The sequence below is a fragment of the Aedes albopictus genome, chromosome 2, assembly GCF_035046485.1.
Source record: "Aedes albopictus strain Foshan chromosome 2, AalbF5, whole genome shotgun sequence".
Classification (NCBI taxonomy): Eukaryota; Metazoa; Arthropoda; class Insecta; order Diptera; family Culicidae; genus Aedes; species Aedes albopictus.
In genome coordinates this window covers 267,615,647-267,635,197 of record NC_085137.1, presented here as the reverse complement: position 1 = coordinate 267,635,197, position 19,551 = coordinate 267,615,647, and the positions used below count along the sequence as shown (strand labels likewise).

At 48.3% G+C, this 19,551-nt stretch overlaps 1 protein-coding gene across 1 annotated transcript; it reads right to left on the bottom strand.

The window, feature by feature from the left end:
- Positions 1-13,582: 13,582 nt before the first annotated feature.
- On the bottom strand, positions 13,583-18,771 carry LOC134286524 (uncharacterized). The gene is made up of 3 exons (XM_062848150.1): positions 18,508-18,771; positions 14,422-17,937; positions 13,583-14,365 (listed from the first exon to the last, which is right to left on the bottom strand). The coding sequence occupies exons 1-3, from the start codon at positions 18,769-18,771 to the stop codon at positions 13,583-13,585; spliced, it is 4,563 nt and encodes a 1,520-aa protein (XP_062704134.1).
- Between the last annotated feature and the right edge of the window lie 780 nt (positions 18,772-19,551).

Here is a 19,551-nt window from a genome sequence, read left to right as displayed (position 1 = left end):
ACGACGAAGTCACCGTACCTCTTCGGAATTGCACCTGCATTTGCCCGGTGCGATCTACGCGGAGGTTGTTCACATTCACTGTCGTCTTCACCGTGATACAAATCTTCATTATCTGCCGAGACTTCCGCTTCGTGGAATTCTTCCACAGTAGTGTCAACATCCGAGAATCCATGAAAGTCTGGTTCATCATCATTATCACTCACTATATCCGAATCATCAACGCTCACTTGATCACTATCTTCGCTTCCATCTTCTGCGCCGCTGCACTGGAACTCCACCAGCACTTCCGAAGAAACTGCTCCATCCTGCTGCGTCGAAACTTCGTTCTTTGCTTCAGCCCTCTTCTTCGGGCTACCTTCAGACTCCTCCTGCAACTCCGCTCCAAGCTCGAGAAATTTCACATCTCTGCTGATGATTATTTTCCCGGTCCGCTTGTTGAGGAACCTGTATGCCTTGCTTCCGCAGGCATAGCCCACGAAGATCAACTTTTCGGCTCTGCTTTGCAATTTGCTTCGTTTGACGTCCGGCACATAGACATAGGCGCTGCATCCAAACACTTTAAGGTGGCTCAAGTCTGGTTTCACACCGCACCACAACTCCATTGGGGTCTTCTGCACCACCCGCGAAGGTAGACGATTTTGGATGTACGCGGCTGCCGCGATCGCTTCACCCCAGTAACGTTTTTCGAGACCCGCATCAAGCAACATACAAACCGCCATCTCTTGGAGGTAGCGATTCCGGCGCTCAGCGACGCCGTTCTGCTGCGGCGAATATCCGGCGGTCAGCTGCATCTCTATTCCCTCGTCGCGATAGAACTGTTGGAGCTCCTTGTTGACGAACTCCGCGCCGCGGTCCGAACGGATAATCCGTGGCTTCCGCTTAAACTGGTTCTCGACGAGCCGCACGTAGCTTTTGATGCACTCTTTCGCTTCCGCTTTGTCCTTCAGCAGATACAGCACGAGATATCTGCTGTAATCATCGATTAGCACCATGAAATATTTGTTCCCACCGGGCGTGACGTTGCTCATCGGTCCGCACAGGTCCGTGTGGACAAGCTCCAGTGGTTCAGTCGTCTTCCGGTCTGCGCTCTGTGGAAATGGCAGGCGAGCCATCTTCCCTTCCAGGCATTGCTCACACACGCACTGTATTCCGCAATTTACCAGCTCCATGCCGGTAGCCAAGTTCTCCTTCTGAATTCGGTCCAATACCGTATGATCTCGGTGACCGAATCTCCGGTGCCACGTATGCTGACATTGCATAGTGTGACGTCGTCCTGCAGCGACCGCTGCACGCTCCGAATCATTGAGCACATACAAACCTCCACTACGACCACCAACAGTCACGATCTTGCCCGAATGGTCAACGATTTCAACACTGTTCCGCTTGAAAAGAACCTCGAAGCCTTTATCGGTAATTTTACTTACCGATAGGAGTCCGCTGTCGAGCTCAGGTACGTACAGGACATTTTGTAGATGAATATCGACCTGTTTTCCCGCACCGTTGATACCTGCCACGGAACCATCGCCGTGCCCGTCCGATCGTGTACACTTTCCATTCGCCATCATCACCTGCACACCCGACGACTGCTCCATAGTGTCGAAAAAACTTTTGTTCCCGGTCATGTGGCATGAAGCGCCACTGTCCACGGCCCACAACCGGTTTTGCTTCACTGCTGCACAGGTGACGTGTGTCTCCTCCTGAGCGAAAAAACTCACCGCTTCCGCATTCGTTGCTTGCTTGGCTTTGGCTTTAGGATGACTGTTCCGGCCACTGCTACCTGGCCTGCTACCGGAAGGTCCGCTGTCGTCCTGCTTATCCTTTACTGCATGCCACTTCCGGCAGTCTTTCTTGAAATGGCCGGGTTTCTTGCAAAAGAAGCAAGTTTTGTCTTTGCTTACATTTTGCGTTTTCAAAACCTGTTCACCACCGGCCAATTTCCCTTCTCGAGCCAAACACCGATGATATTCGTTGACCAGTTTTGACCGAACGAGCTCCATAGTGATGTCCTCATCTGGTCGTGCCTCCAACGCCGACGCAAGATGGTGGTACGACTCGGGTACACTGCGCAACACCATTGCCACTTGCATTTTTTCTTGCAACTCCAGCCCGGCATTCTGTACGCGCTCGAATAAAGTGTCCATCTCCAGCAGGTGTTTTTCTACGTCGCCTCCCTCCGGGAGCTTGGCATCCAACAATCGGATTAGCTGTGACAGCTGCGATGTTACCGTCGATTTCTCGTGGTATGCTTTCAAAGCATCCCACACTGCAATCGCACTGCCACAGTCCTTGATTACCGGGTACTGGCTCTGCTCCAAGCATAATCCGATTGTAGCTCGCGCCTTCTTGTCGGCTTTCCTCCAATCCGCTGTTTCAGGTTCCGGCTTCGGCTCATCGATGACGTGCCAAAGGTCCTCGCGCACAAGGAACATTTCCATTTGGAATTTCCATGTCGCGTAATTCGTGTTGTTGAGCTTCCCTAGCGAAAACTTTCCTGCGTCCGCCATCTTGCTCCCGACCGGCAACTTTCCGCCGATGCGAACAACACTCCCGACGAACTGAGAACACGCGCCGAACCGACGACCGACAAACTTTCCGATTTTCCCGTACAACCGTTAACGATTTCCACGTTCCGCGGCTGGGACCATAACCTGTAGCAAGGATAATGGCCAGCGAAGGGATTTTCTCCCGCAGTGGAATAAAAACTAGCGTGGGAAACGTGAAAAATGCTTTTAAACAAAAACACGTCTTTATTCGAGATATGGAAAACAACTTGTGAATGACAGTACAGAAAAATCAATGTTTTTTATTCTTCCGGTTTCTCCCCGGTGACTGAAGTTATTAGGCACAGTGTATCAGCGCCCTTCGACTGAACACACCGACAGAAACGGTAAACATTCTTAACGACCCGTTGCTCGTATGGTCGGGTCTTCAAAAACATCACTCATTACTGTCAGAACATTATTCAGCAATGGTCGGCTTACGGTCGGGTGTACCATTTTGATTATGGTTGAAGGTGGACCATAAACCATATCTGGTGCTGTTTTGGTGTGGTTTTGATTTATGCGGGTCGTGCTGAAAAAATCATCATTTTGCAACTTGTTGCATAAATAACTATTTACCTCCATAATAGGAACAGTGTGCCTAATGTTGTGGTAAGCGATTTATGATCGAAAACAGAGAGAAACGATAGTTTTTATATTTTTCCAAGCAAATTTGGATAGAAAACTGCCCACTAACGTTTTGCAACCCTTCATTAGATGGTACGATCATTGTTTTTAAAATGAATTTACCTTAATACCACAACGATGGGCACACTTACCCTATAACAACGTTTATTCAACGAATAGTATAAAAATATAAAATAAAATGAAAAAAAAGGAACCAACTGCCTTATTATTCTTGCTGATTGTTTTCAGCTGAGCAGGTTATTTCCCCTTCGTCGGTTGTCGACGGTGCATCAAAAAAGGCTGGATCGGGTGCTGAATCCTGAACAGGTTCATAAGTCCACTGCAATGTTGAAATTCTTCAGAGAGCCGGATCTTTTTTGGTGGGCTGCAACATGTGCCGGATCCACGTTTACGGAAACAAGATCACTGAGAGATTTCCGATGTTGCAGCACTTTGCGGTTCGCGTCTCCTTCCTTCTGGATGATCAACTCCCGTGGGCTCACATCTTGCTCCCACATGTTGATCCATCTACGTCTTTTCTTAGATTCCCGGTATTGGAGGCACGCGTTACGTGTACAAGCGATAGGCTTTACCTCGTTTACAACTTCTTCCAATTGCCGGGACCCGTGGCGTAGTTGGTCACACGTTCGCTTCATATGCGGATGGTCATGGGTTTGATTCCCAGCCCCGGCACTTGCAATTTTTCGTCAGTTGCTCTTTACCGAGAGCGGCTGACACTGACCCTCTTCTGAGCCCCATGGCTCAAACGGATCCGGATACCTGGACATCGACTAATTGCTACTCATAATGGACCCCCCAATCGGACTGGAAAGGAACAACGGCCATCCATCATCCTTGTGCTCATCATTCTACCATGTATAGAGTAGAAAAGTGAAAGCAGCAGAAAGGCAACCAGTTCGATAAAGAATATTAGAATACATCTCGGCGCTGTACAATACTGTAAGTGCAGCTGTCAATTGAAATCGCTCACGTAGTGCCCTAGTGGACAATAGAGCTGTAAATTGAGTGATTAAGAATAAAAAAAAACTTCTTCCAATTCGGTCTCTGTTTGGCAGTGGCTGGGAAATCGACGTAACGACGAGGAAGTCCATTCCGGTCTTGGAATATTACACCTTCTGCTAATCGAATCCCGGATCTACCACGTAGTAAATACCGTCAATGGTGAGGGAAGTTTAGACAATGTTGGTCGCATAGACCACTTTTCGACTGCCAGGTGGTGCCGGATCGAAAACACGGGTTTGCATTTCCAACGGCAGGATAATCAGTTCCGGAACATCCGGCCCGAGGGGCTTCCATTAGTTCGTACAGAATTATTTCACAGGCAGTGTCAATCTCCATCTGACCGGTGAGAAAAAGCAGGATGCCGCCAGGAGGTTCGCGAAGATGGATTTGCATGTCCTAAAACAACCGAAAGAGAGAAAAAGCAGTTTAGAAAACCACTAAAACAAGGTTAGATTTTGTCTAACTCTAACGGACTGTTAAACGAGAAAGAATATTATACTGTATTGGGAGACGCATCCTCCAAATAGTTCGTCTGACTCCTTCGGGCACAAAATTTCCGAGAATTTCCGACCTGGAATGGTGAAAATGGGAGCTTCAAAGAAATGTTGTAAAAACTTGACAGAATCCAATGTGGCGGACGTAATGATGAGTTCCAGCTTCGGCCTTCGCTGGATAATAATCGAATATGACTTCAAATCTAAATCTACTAGACATTCACGCAGCAACATACCGTCTGTCATGTACTTGATGACCGTTTCCTGGCTGGTGCAGGGGATGCAGGCCTCGAAATGGATCGTATAACCGACTTCCTGCCTACGGCGGCAAACCTACTCCTCTGCAACTCGCTTTGCTACGGACACGGCGGCCATACGACGTGGCTGCATGCATCCTATCTTCCCCCGGACAATGAAGTCACATTCGGCCAAGTAATTTGTGTAGATTAGCCGGAACCGGTCTCTTCGATGACAATCAAAATTAGATTACCCGTCACAGCTTTAATTTTGTAATTTATTAGTAACATCACGACACCCTGTTGGACAGGCCATATATCAGGTCAAGGAAAATTTGTCTCTCAGCTTTTAGAAGCGATTGACGCTGTTCATCCAAACTCATGTCTGAATTTTTGCCGTACGATGATTTCTAACCGCCGATGATGATGGCTTTTTCCATTTCGGAACATCCTGCATGCTCACTTTAACGCCACGGAATTCGCTGCCAGTGTACGGGTATCCTCCTCCGGCAAAGGATCAATCCAGTTCATTTGCATGTTGACCGGGATCGAGTCCACCTCTTGCTTTCGCTGCGAGTTACCTTATTGCATGAAACAAGGTCGCTGATGGATTTCTGGTGTTGCAGCGCTGTGTGGTTCGCGCCTCCTTGCTTAACCCTAAAAGCACAGACAAACAGACGTAACACTCTGATAATTCCCATCGTACTTCGATTTAACGATCTTTTTCAAAATTAGATAGTTGGCCAACTACCCACCTGTGGCGCTCACATCGTTTTTGTTCGAGTTTGACGTTTGCTCACTACTGCCACCTAGTTGATGGTCGGCCAAACTTAGTCATTTTAGCATTGGGCGAATATGTTTCCGTGACTATGATTTAAATCGAAAAATGTTCCAAGTGTTACGTCTGTTTGTCTGTGCTAAAAGGGATACCTTCATGGCCTCAGTTTTGTCACCTCGCTGAGTGTGTTCCATCAAAGACGAGCTCTGAAATGCGCCTGGGGTCCAATGGAGGTCTCATCATTTGCTTCACTGATCCATCGGCGGCTTTGCTTAGATTTCTGGTATTGGCTGTGGGAGAAACAAAAGATTGAAAACTATTTTCATGGAACATTATCATGATACTTACTCAGATATTTGCACAACGGGAAATAATGGGATTCCGGGGAAAATTACAAAAGCAGCACCAAGCTCAAACAGAGATTGATGATTATTTTCATCGCAATGGACGAGAATTATTTTTCATCCAAATATGGGTAAATAGCATTTATCCATATTTGAGTTTTTGTGCACTACCCATAATATGAGTAAATTTTACAGCTTTTTCTCAGTATATTTTGTCAGCTATAAAGTGGGGGCGACGTTTATAGTAACGCCGTCACTGCACCGCCAATCTGGTAACACAAGTGAGAGAGATAACCATAACGATCATTCAGTCTGTACCCGAGATACGAACGAATAAAGACGTGTGAAAAGTAATCGGTCCCGCGTGTTAAGTTTTTCTCTTGTATCACCGAAACGCATTGTCCGGAGGATTCCGGTATTCCGCTGGCCTGTTGGGAGTCCGTGTCTGTCGGTCGGTCCACTCTGTTGTCCCACAGGTTATGGGCCCAGAGTTTGTGTGCAAGAAAAAGTGTTTTGCGGGACGAAAAGTGCTTTTGGAAGCCATTAGTGCGCGAAAAGTTTTCGGCGCGGCGGCGGCGTTGGTTTCGTTCGCCACAGTTCATTCGGCGGTGGCATTTGACTCGAGCTGCGGAGCAGCGCACGGCTGCGATAGTGTGCGTGTGTTTGGGAGGTGACTAGAGGGCGCGTTTCGATTGCTGGTGTGTTCGGGGCCGGGAGAAATTTCTAGCGAAGCAGGTGAAAAGGGCCTGAGTGTTTTCGTTCTCGTCGCGAGTGTCGATCGGAGAAGAAAATGAGTGAGAAATTTCTGTTCGCTCGATTAAACAACCACATTTTTGCCGTGTGGAAAACGCGCATGGAAATGTACTTAAAGCGCGAAGAACTGTAGAAAGTGATTAGAGACGCAGCACCAGTGCCAGTCACCGATGACTGGACGAAGAGCGATGAAAAGGCGCTGGCGATGATTGTTCTCGCCGTCGAGGACAGCCAGCTGAATCTAGTGCGCGGTGCGACGTCGGCAGAAGAAGCGTGGAACAAACTGCGAGTTTTCCACGAGAAATCATCGATGACGTCACGGGTAGCCTTGCTTCGTCGCATATGCAGTTTGAATATGGCCGAAGGGGGTGATATCGAGAAGCATTTATACGAGCTGGAGGAGCTTTTCGATAAGCCGGCCTGTGCCGGTCAGCAAATGGAGATGCCGCTCAAAATCGCCATGATCTACCGCAGCTTGCCAGAGTCTTACGGCAGTCTGGTTACCGCTCTGGAGGGCAGACCGGATGCCGATCAGACAATGGAGCTGGTAAAGCAGAAGTTGATAGATGAGTATCAGCGGCGTCAAGAGCGTTCGGGCGACACCAGTGAAAACGCGATGAAAATGAACAACAAGAAGAAGAGTGAGCGCGTGTGTTTTCAGTGCGGCAAACCGGGACATTTTCGCCGAAATTGTCCGCAGCAGCCGCAGAGCGAACCGAGCGGTAGTGATGTGAAGCGCGATGTGAAATCAAAGTTCGGTGGTGCGAAGGCGAAGCAGGCCGAAGAAAGTGATTCGGCTATTTGTTTTGTGGCTGGAACGAGTTGTAGTGGACCTTGGATTGTCGATAGTGGCTGTTCCAGTCACATGACGAACGATAAGTCGTTCTTCGACAAACTTGACACGAGTGTGAAAGTGAAAGTCGTCCTTGCTGACGGGTCGAAGACGATGTCCGGTGGAATTGGAGAAGGCACAGTGAAATGTGTGAACGGTGAGAACTGTATGGTGGACATGCCGTTCAAGGACGTTCTATACGTGCCCTCACTGGACAGTGGACTCATATCAGTGAGAAAACTCGTGAAGAGAGGACTAAAAGTGGAATTCAGTGGTTCGCGGTGTGACATCTTGTCAGCTCAAGGTAAAGTGGTGGCTGTTGCGGAACCCCGCGGCAATCTGTTCGCGTTGAAGGTCGCAGAGGAAGCTCAGCTGGGCAAGGAGGCTCGGCACCTGCGGAATTGCCAGCACACCTGGCATCGCCGGCTAGGCCATCGGGACCCGGCGGCTTTGGATGAGATCCAGAGGAAGGAGCTGTCCAAGGACTTCAAGATTCAGGATTGCGGGATCCGGCAGGTTTGTCAACCTTGCCTTGAAGGTAAATCATGTAGAATTCCATTTCCTAAAATCGCGGCCAATCGGACCCAACGTGTTCTCGACGTTATACATACGGATGTATGCGGCCCAATGGCACACGTGACGCCAGGGGGTGCCCGCTATTTAATGACAATCATTGTGTAACCGTTCGTCGAATTCGCTTAAGAGGACCTAAAAACTCGGTGGCTTTTGCGCCACTCTCGCGAACGAGAGACCACCGGTTCATTTTAAGGTTTGCCCGACTATAAGACGACTCTACTCTCAAGGGCTTCTCGAACGGCCGTGACTCGACTTAAATCACCAAACGCACTAAAAACTAATACATAGAACGTATAAACTGAAACAATAACGGAAATTTACATAAAGGGGACTAGAAAATGAATAAACTACTACACGCGAATAATTAAAAGAGTTTGAAATGAATTTATTAAAAGTAACTAACTAATTCAAAGAATCAAAACAATAAAACAAGAACAACAAACAAAAGAATTCGTTTAAACGTATATTATTTTCACATAATGCTCGTCAAGTGTGTGTGTGTGTTGTGTGTGTGTATCATGGCCATGATTGACGTACCTGCGCAGGTTTTGTTTCGACGTCGGTGCCTTTCGTGGCCAATCGTCGACGTCGCGCTCTCCTTATCGTTCGCCGGATTAAAGGTGCGGAGGGGGAGCGTCGGCGGTCCGGTACTCTGCCTGATCGTACGTTGGCCGCACGCAGGTAGGCCGGAAGAAAACCCAACTCTCCGTTTGACTGCCAGTAATTTGGCGGGCGAGGAGCAGCGAAAATGACTTGAAATCCAAAATAAAAAGCGTCTCTTGGACGCTGAGGTCCAAGGACGAAACACAGAGTTAAAACAATATACACTAAAAACGAATTCAAATTCACAATTACCTTTTTACAACAATTAAACGCACAGGAAACAGAGCATCTGCCCCTGGCGACAAAATCCAACATTTAAGTTACTACAGAATGAAAAAACAGACAATTAATTATAAATTCACTTCAAACGGCACTACTTCACAAATCTACATTACTACAAAAACACTACACACCTTCAACAAAACTTAAAACTGGCAGAAGGTCGCTCAAGCTAGCTTCTGTTCTCCAGCCGACTCAAATTGAAAGTGATCGAGTCAAGTCAATTTCTCTGGTCAAGTAAATTTCCTGCTATTGAAGCAGTCGTCTATTGAATGTACAAACAATTATTTACAAGTGCGCCAAATTCAACTCGCACATGGCTGCAAATCTATTTTGCGCCATCGAAAAAACCCTATAAGATACGTAACATGAATCGTCATTAGCTTAGCCTAGACACAAACCTTACATGAAACGGATAATCTCTACTAGATGAAACGGTTCAAATCCAAAGTCAAATTCAACGAATCCAATTCAAATAAGATTTTACTTGAAAAGATAAAAACGTCAAAAGCTACAAATTATCTAAAATAGTAATAAATTTAAGAAACGAACTTTGAATTATAAATCTAAAATATATATAAAAAAAACAGATTTATCCAAATTTATCCAATTGAATTCAAACTTTATTTTACTTAAAAAGATAAAAAACGTCAAAACGTTACATCACACCACCCAGTTTTATGAAAATTTGATCAGAGAAACTGATCAAATTTTCATAACTCACAAAATACTCGAAAGAAACTACTCAGTTGAATCAAAACTTAACGTAAAACACAAAACTTATGTCCAGTTTACATTGATGGTCATAGAGCAATTTACAACACGGATGACTCGAACAGGTCTACCACAAAGGGAATTTTCCACTGTCAAACAACTTACATAACCGTTACTCCTTGAACGATTACCACAATGGAAACTCCGCAATGTCAAAAAACTTACATAGCCGTGATCTTAACTACAGTTGATTGCATCATCAACACCCTCGTTGACGCATTCGCAAATCTAACTGTTTAAACTCGGATCATCAGAGTCCATCAGCTCATTGCGTCTGACCTCCTCCCTGATTCACCTTAACGTAACGGAACTACAGTTGGTTGCATCATCAAATGTTACTGGCCATGAACTGAAGCGGTATTATGAGCAGGAGGGTATTCAGGCCCAGTTCACCGCGGCCTACTCCCCCCAGCAGAACGGAGTGGCCGAGCGTAAGAATCGCTCGCTCCAAGAAATGGCCACCTGCATGCTTCTTGATGCAGGTCTTGACAAGAAATACTGGGGGGAGGCGGTGGCCACGGCAGCGTACTTGCAAAATAGATTGCCATCCAGTGCAGTGAATAGCACGCCTTACGAAAGTTGGTTCGGCAGGAAACCTTCGCTGTCACACCTAAAGATTTTCGGTTGCCCTGCATTTGTTCACATCCCCAATGTTAAACGGTCGAAGCTGGATAGCAAAGCGAAGAAGTTGCTTTTCGTGGGTTATTGCAGCGATAGGAAAGCGTACAGGTTCTTGAACACGGACACAAACGAGATCACCATAAGTCGCGATGCTCGGTTTGTTGAGCTTCAGGAGGAGACACCTGCGCCGGTTGGTCAGCAAGCGACTGAATATCAGCATTTCGTTGAGGTAGATAGCTCATCCGGAAAATCGAAGGAGCATGCAGAAGCAGGCAATCCAGGGCAGCCCCAGGACCAGGAAGATTCTGAGGAAGAAGCTTACTTCGACTGGGATGATGAACAGGACCAGCCCGACCAAACGAAAGCGACAGGACCAGATCAGAAGCGGAGCACCCGAGGCGTGTTGCCAAAGCGGTTGGAGGACTACGTCGTCAACGCGGCAATGCTGGCACAGGAGGAGCCAGCGACCTACGATGAAGCAGTGTCCGGATCCGAACAGAGCTTGTGGAAAGAGGCGATGACGGAGGAATATCAGTCGCTGATGAAAAACCGAACGTGGAAGCTTGTGGAACTACCCGCTGGATGTACACAAATCAGCTGTAAGTGGGTGTATAAGAAGAAGCACGACAGCGCCGGCAACATTTCCAGATTCAAAGCCCGGCTAGCCGCAAGGGGCTTTTCTCAGAGGTTCGGAGTAGATTATGATACCGTCTTCGCTCCGGTGGCGACTCAGACAACTTTGAGGAATCTCCTGACGGTCGCCGGTCAAAGGAAGATGCATGTGCACCACCTTGGCGTAAAGAGCGCTTACCTCCACGGAAAGCTTAAGGGGGAGGTATATATGCAACAGCCAAAAGGATTCGTCATTCGTGGAAGGGAGAGGTTCGTGTGCCGGCTCGAGCGGAGCCTGTACGGCCTCAAGCAGGCCGCACGCGTGTGGAACGAGACGATCAGTACAATGCTACAAGAACTCGGTTTCACTCAATCGGTAGCAGATCCATGCCTTTATGTGAAGAAGTTGGCCAACGGTGGTGTCATCTACCTTCTCATTTACGTCGATGACATGATTGTGGCGAGTACGGCTCCGGAGGAGATCCAGAATGTCGAAGGAGAGCTGCGGAAGAAGATTTCGTTGACGTCACTTGGTGAAGTTAACCAATTTCTAGGTGTGAGAGTGACAGGTTTTTTCAGCCTGGATCAGAACGTGTTCATCAAGGTTGTTGCGCAACGGTTCGGCTTAAAGGACGTCAAAGGTTCGAGTATCCCTCTCGATCCTGGATATTACCGCAGCCGGGAGAACAGCCAGCCTCTGGAATCGAACGAGCTCTACCACAGCCTGGTGGGAGCCCTTCTTTATATAGCGGTGAATACACGGCCGGACATAGCCGCAAGCGTGTCCATCTTAAGCAGGCAGATCAGCAGTCCCACAGAGACCGACTGGGTCGAACTCAAACGGGTCGTACGATATTTGTTGAAGACCGCTAACTACAAGTTGAAGTTGTCGCCCGCGAAGGATGAGCAGCTAAATCTCGTCGGGTATTGCGACGCGGATTGGAGCGGGGACCCGTCGGACCGGAAATCGAATTCCGGCTTTCTATTTCAACTGGGGAAGGCTACAGTTTGCTGGGCGAGCCGGAAACAAACCAGCGTCTCCTTGTCCAGCATGGAGGCCGAATATATGGCTCTATCGGAAGCGTGCCGTGAATTGATCTGACTGAGACAATTACTGGACGAAGTAGGCTAGCGGCAGATGAAGCCAACTACCATTCTAGAAGACAACTGTGGTTGCATCGAGTTCGTGGAGACCGATCGGAAGTCAAGGAGGTCGAAACATATCGACACTAGGATGCACTACACCAAAGACTTGGTCGATAAAGGCGTGGTGGTTTTCCAATACTGCCCGTCGGAGAAGATGACCGCGGACATCTTTTTTTTTTTTTAATAAAAGTTTAGTTTTATTTGTCAGTTCATTTGATAACTAATAAACAATTACTTCAATTCAAAAATCTATATCTAGGTGAAAATTTAGTGCATTCACATCAATTCTACCGTTACATTTGTTATAGCCAGGGTGAGAGGCAGACTTACATCCAACAGATTTTATATGTCCATCGCAGCGAACACGGAGTAGCTTGGTGAGACGGTTAAATTACTGCTATTCGGAGTGGCTTTCTCATTCGTAGAGCATTGGCAACCCGACACTTGTTGAAGCACTACACATTTTATTTATCGGCAAGCACTTAAGTTAAAGTCACCTTTATTTAGCTTTAATATTCACTTATAATTTAGTTTCTTGAACTTAAATCTATCGCATAATTGGAATTATCTTCGGTAATAAACTACACTGGCGACGACTAACGTTGAACCGATCCCGGCGAAGTGTATGAGGCGTACTGATCATTGCGAGTTTCACGACGACTCGCTATCCCATCACTCTAGGTAAAATCGCGTTCGTAGAAGATCGTAGGTTCTCTCGCTCACGTTGATTTCGTGGATGGAACGTATCATTACTGGTACTCACAAATGATAGTCCAGATTTTTGCTTGTAGGTTTGATTGTGTTCTACGCACTAATGATGATCTGCCGATATCGTCGTCGAAGGTGGCACGTGGGGCGGTGCTACATTTAGGAAACTACATCAATGTTGTATCGCCGATTGATTCCTATTTTGATCTATATTGGCTTATTGGTGTTGCAAACATCCTGCCTCCCCCAGAAATAACTATTTCTGGACCAATTACGAAGTGTCTTCGCCAGCGTTAAAGAAGCACTCGTTGACGTGATGATGATGCTCTGGATGCTCTTGAAACCATTCCGTTGTTGCTTGTCGTCATCGGGTAAACCATCGTCGAACGTCGCATAGGGTACATGTAAATTAAGACCAAATAGATCCGGAGGGAAAAAGTAAAAGATTGGACAGGTCCTTACTTTGGACCCAAGGATTTTGGGCCTTGTATTAACAATGATTCTGCTTATCGCTGGGTGTGATTGCCACATCGGAGCATCCTGGATCCTCGATTGAAGATGGAACTGGGAGAAGGCACAGTTTTGCCACCGGTCTAGTGACGAATCCTCGCGCAGTTTGGAGCGTGACTACCCGTACTATGCCGTCTTTCCCGGGTGGAGTTCGTGGATTCTTCCCGTTGGCCACTGCAATGGTGGCAGATTTTCGTCCTTGATGATGACCAGGCGATTCCGGTCGATTTTCACTGGAGGATTGCACCACTTGGCTCTCGGCTGTAAAGTGGCTAAGTACTCCAGGTGCCAGCGGTTCCAAATATCTTGAAAGGCCTTCTGAATCTGCTGCCACTGGGTCAATCGGTTATACGGGACCGACAGAACGTTGACGTCCGGCACTGCCTTTAAGGCCGAGCCCACAAGAAAATGACCAGGGGTCAAAGGGTCGAGGTCGGAAGGGTCCTCGCTCAAGGGAGTGAGAGGACGGGAATTGAGACAACACTCAATTTGAGCTAATAGAGTCTCCATGTCGTCGTACGCTACCAGTCGTGATCCCAAGACCCGCACAAAATGTTTTTGGGCCGATCTAATTGCCGCCTCCCAAAGCCCACCGAAATGGGATCCCTTGGGAGGGTTGAAGTGCCAACGGATGCCGTTTTCCGTGCACTCCTGAGCTACCTGATCTTTGTGCTCCCTACTCCGTACAAGTCGTTTAAGCTCGTTCGCTGCGCCCACGAAATTCTTGCCATTGTCGGTATAAACATCGGAGCAGAGGCCTCGACGAGCCACGAAACGCCGAAAGGCTTGCAGGAACTTGGCTGTAGTAAGGTTGGCGACCAGTTTGAGATGAACTGCCTTGGTCGCAAAACAAACAAACACGGCTACATATGCTTTGATTGGAGCGTCACGCCGATGCCGTGGTTGTAGCTGTATGGGTCCCCAAAATCAATGCCCACACGAGAAAAAGGTCTTGCTGCCGTTACACGAGCTGCTGGGAGCTCAGACATGAATTGTTCGACCAGCTTCGGTCGAGCCCGCACACAAGTGACACATTTGTGTACTACCTGTCGTGCCGCACTTCGCCCACCCAAGAGCCAGTATTTCAAGCGAACCGTGTTTACCATCAACTGAGGAGCTGCGTGTAACAGTCGCAGATGATACGATGCGAGAAGCAATGTTGATAGCCGGTGAGCACCAGGTAGCAGAATGGGATGCTTGAAGTCGTCGTGTAGCGTAGATTGGCCTAGCCGACCGCCGATTCGAATAACGTTGTCGTTGGAGAAGAGCATTGGATAAAACCATCTCAGTCGAGAGCCTTTGGCGACGTGCTGTCCACTTTGCAATCGCTTCCACTCGTCTGGAAAGCACTGTTGTTGCAGCAATCGTATGAGCGCATGTTCGGCAGTTTTGAGTTCATCGTTCGTTAGGAAGCTGAAAGTTCGATCTTCTTTTGGTGATCGCAGAATCGAAAAGAAACGCCGCCAGTATGCTGTTGTGCGGATCATTTTGGAGTAATTGGAGAATTTTCCTGTATATTCGTCGATAAAAGAGGGTGTGGTAGTGGCAGAAGCGAACACTGCGGCAGTTTTTCGTCGTTCGCTGTTGCAATCATCAGTTGATCCGCACTGTTGTCCAGGAACAGGCCAGTATTCTTTTTCCTTCCGCAGCCATTCTGGGCCACCCCACCAGAGTTTGTTGTGGACGAGCTCGGATGCCAGACAACCTCGGGAAATGACGTCAGCGGGGTTCTGGAGTCCTGCTATATGGTTCCATCCACAATTTTGAGTCGCATGTTGAATCTTGGACACTCTGTTGGCCACAAAGGTGGCCCACGTTGAGGGCGTTACCTTTAGCCAATTAATGACGGTCGTGGAATCGGTCCAAAATACCGTAGTGAAAGAGAAGTGAAGAGAGGCGGCAATTCGTTGATACAGCTCGGCGGAAAGTAGAGCACCGCACAATTCAAGTCGCGGAGTGCTTTGGCGCTTCAGTGGTGCGATTCTCGATCTCGAAGTAAGCAAAGCGACATTAATTTGACCTTGTCTGTCGACGGACCTCAGATAGGCACAGGTACCGTAACCGATGTCAGAGGCATCCGAGAACACATGGAGCTCAATCTCAAGCGAGTTGGGCTGAAGAACGAAGCGATTTATCCTCAATTCGTTGAGCGTGGGCAGATCCGAATGGTAGGCACACCATCGATCCTTCAGACTAGCTGGTAACTCTCGATCCCATTCCCACACCTTTCCGTTTTCGTCCCTGAGAGTCCAGAGAGTTTGCATAAAGGCCTTGGCTGTTACGACGACTGGTCCAACTAGCCCCAACGGATCAAAAAGTTGAGCTATGTAGGATAGCGTGAGACGTTTTGTGAGAATGGTATTGGGTGGTAGTTGTATATCGATCTTGTATTTGAGATGATCCGTGCCCGGTTCCCAGTGTAAGCCGAGCGTTTTCATAGTTTGGTCTCGGTCCAGGTCGATTGAGTGCTGAAGAGCTCGATTCTCTGGCGGAATGCCTTCCAGTACGGCTTCACAGTTTGATGCCCATTTCCTCATCGTGAATCCTCCTCTTGACAGCATGCCATCAAGCTGCTCTCTGAGCTCGATTGTTTCGGTGACTGTTGCAGCTCCAGTAAATAGATCGTCGACGTAGAAGTCGTTTTTCACTACCTGCGATGCGATCGGGTAGTTCTCAGCTTCGTCGCACGCTAGCTGTTTCAGCACGCGGGTGGCCAGGTAGGGAGCCGACGCTGTCCCGTAAGTAACGGTTTGGAGAACAAACGTCTGTATTGGCTGGTCTGGAGCCAGCCGCCAGAAAATGCACAAGTATGCGTAATCTTCGGGGAAGTGTCGCACTTGGCGGTACATTTTCTCTGCGTCCGCAATTAGAACGAGTTCATGGGTGCGGGACCGCATTACGATCGATCGCAAATCGTCTTGCACGATTGGACCGACAAGAAGAGCATCGTTAAGCGAGATGCCCGTGCTCGTTTTACTGGACGCATCGAATACAACGCGCAGTTTCGTCGTCGTGCTGCTCTCTCGAATTACTGGATGGTGTGGGAGATAGTATTTCGGATGAACTTCTCCTTTACAGGTGCTGAGCGGTGTCATGTGGCCCAGTCGAAGGTACTCGGCCATGAAATCCCGATACTGCTGAGCGATCGAAGCATCACGAGACAGGCGATTCTCCAGCAAGCGAAACCGGTGTAGAGCTGATTTCTGATTGTCTCCCAATCGTTGGACCTTGGACTCCTTAAACGGGAGACGCACTATATATCGGCCCGACGCGTCACGAGTCACCGTACGTTGGAAAAACTCTTCGCAGGCAGTTTCGTCTGGGGAATAGTTGGTAGTTGATGCGTCCTCCTCTATCTTCCAGAATTTCTCCATATAGGCTTGCAGATCGGCAACGGTTGCGACATTACAGCAGACAGAAGTGTGGGGCAAATTATGGGCAGTTCTTCCAGATACTACCCATCCAAAAACCGAGTTGGTCAACGACGGAAGAGATTCGCCAAGGGTGATGCGCCCTGGCACGGAAAACAGGTCAAAGAAAATCTCTGCCCCCAACACGATGTCCACCGTGCTCGATTGGAAGAAAGCAGGGTCAGCGAGGTCGATGTTAGAGGGGATGTCCCAGCGGGTTACGTCGATGTTCGTCGATGGAAGATCCATAGTGACCTTGGGCAAGATGAGCAGATCGACGCTAGTTGTGTAATCGGAATTTCGAGATTTGATGACGGCTCGGAATTGGTGCTTCACCTTCAATGCAGACTTTCCGATCCCTGCGACCGGCACATCGACTCTTGTTCGTTTGACGTTCATCATCTGTGATAGTTGAGAGGTTGCGAAACAGCATTCGCTCCCGGAGTCCAGGAGAGCGCGAGCAAGATGTTCCTTTCCAGCATCATCAACGACGATCACCACGGCAGTAGCGAGAAGTAACTTGGACCGTGTCGTTTGTTGTGAGTTACAACTGGTCACTCTTGAGTGGGCAGCATTCATCGTGGTTGAAGCCGCTCTTGATGCTGAAGGAGAAGGAGACGTCGGTGGATCAGTGGGGGTGGCACCAGTGGCGGAAGGGTTCGAACTTCGGACGTCGTTCGTTGTAACTGCAGCGTTTGTTGATCTCCCTCGATTGGATGTAGTTGAGGTGCAGAGTTGTGTGTGGTGACGAGAGTTGCACCTCCTGCAACAATTTTCCGATGGGCAGTCACGAGACATGTGACCCTTTCGGAAGCAGTTGCGACAAAGTTGATGTCGCTTGACGAGTTTTTCCTTCTCCTCGACTGGCATGCGACTGAAGATCTGACACATGTAGATTGGATGTTCCTCCGGGCAGAAGAGGCACCTTCGACGATTCTCCTGGAAGGCTCCGTGGCTTCCAACGCGAGAATTTGGTGGCTTGCGAGGCTGAAAAACTTGTTGCGGTTCGGGCTGTTTGGAGGACATCTGCTGCAGAACACTGACCCGACGTTGGATGAAATCCGTCAAGTCCTTAAAAGTAACGTTTTGTTGCGTGGCGGAAAATTCTTCCCAATCACGCCGAGTGACGGAATCCAGACGGCTTGAGAGGAAGTGGATCAAAAGGATGTCCCAATATTCAGTGCTCTCTCCTAGCTGTTTGAGCACTTTTACATTAGCTTAAAATTTCTCAACTAATGAGTGAAGCTCAGCCGGCAATTCTCTGCGAATCACCGGAAAATCGAACAATGCCTGCACATAATTGCGCTTTAGAACCTTCGGGTTTTGAAAATGCTCGACGAGGAGATTCCAAGCGACAGAATAGTTCGTTGCGCTTATCGGTATCGTTTGGATTAGCTTCAATGCTTCTCCGGCAAGCGATGACCGAAGGTAATAAAATTTCTGTATGCTCGACAACTCTAATGATGAGTGTACGAGCGACACGAACAGGTCGTGAAAGTTGAGCCATGTTTCATAGTTGCCAGTGAATACTGGTAGCTTCACATCGGGCAGCTTCACATGGTTCGAATGGCTTTGGGCAGGGGGGTTGTGAGTGGGCGTACTTGCAGGGGTAGGGCAGCGTTGGGAAAGAAAACCTTTTACCTTGTAGTAGGAGTTTTCGAACTCAATCCTTTCCTTGAGGTACTGCTCAAGAGCATCAGGGGTTTCGTCGGTGGTCTCCAAATCTGCCTGAACCTTGTTGAACTCTGTCCACAGAGACACAATTGCTTCCAGGCGTATGGCGACTTCGGGTTCATTTCTCTCCTCTTGGTACGACGCAACGAACTTCTCGATGGAGGCCAGTGACGTCAATATGCTGCGGCGCCTCGTATTTAAATAGCGCAGCTTGCGCTCGATTCCGGACATGATGGCAAATCAGGATCTACAAATTGAGACCAGGTAGCCCGGAAAAGAAGAAACTAGCGAAATGGAGCGGTAATTACCTTTTAAAAGGCAATAAAGTGCCTTGTAGTTTTTGCTTCTCCGCTTCCCCAACTGCAACGTCCTTGTAGATGCGATAGATCGGTTCGCATACGTCGACGACTCACTGTGATTGAGTTTAATGATGATGGAACACAGCCAGCAATGGCTGCAACTTGTGCTGCTATATAGTCGTCCCTTCAGGAAATGGCGTTTGGTTGCCTCTATTGTGCGCAGGATCGGATGAAGGACCGGTGAAACTCCGGGAATGTCGACCGGAGATCCCAGTGCGGTAGATGTGCGAGGAATATCCAGTAGGGCGGTGCAATCATGCAAGCAAAAGAAGACCCGGTAGACGAGCGATACACTTTAAGGGCGATTGGAATATCACTCACCTTCTAGAACAATTGTCAATGCCTTGAACAATTATTCTCAATCAGCAGCAGTGCCAAGCGTGGAAAGATGGCGATGGAGGGAAGACTTCGATGGCGATATTCCAGTTGAATAGCCATCTGCAGGAATGGCGTCGGAACCGTAGCTTCACCGGGTGGTCGGAATCGCGTCGACGACCATCCGGCTCGAAGGACCAGATGTTATAGCCAGGGTGAGAGGCAGACTTACATCCAACAGATTTTATATGTCCATCGCAGCGAACACGGAGTAGCTTGGTGAGACGGTTAAATTACTGCTATTCGGAGTGGCTTTCTCATTCGTAGAGCATTGGCA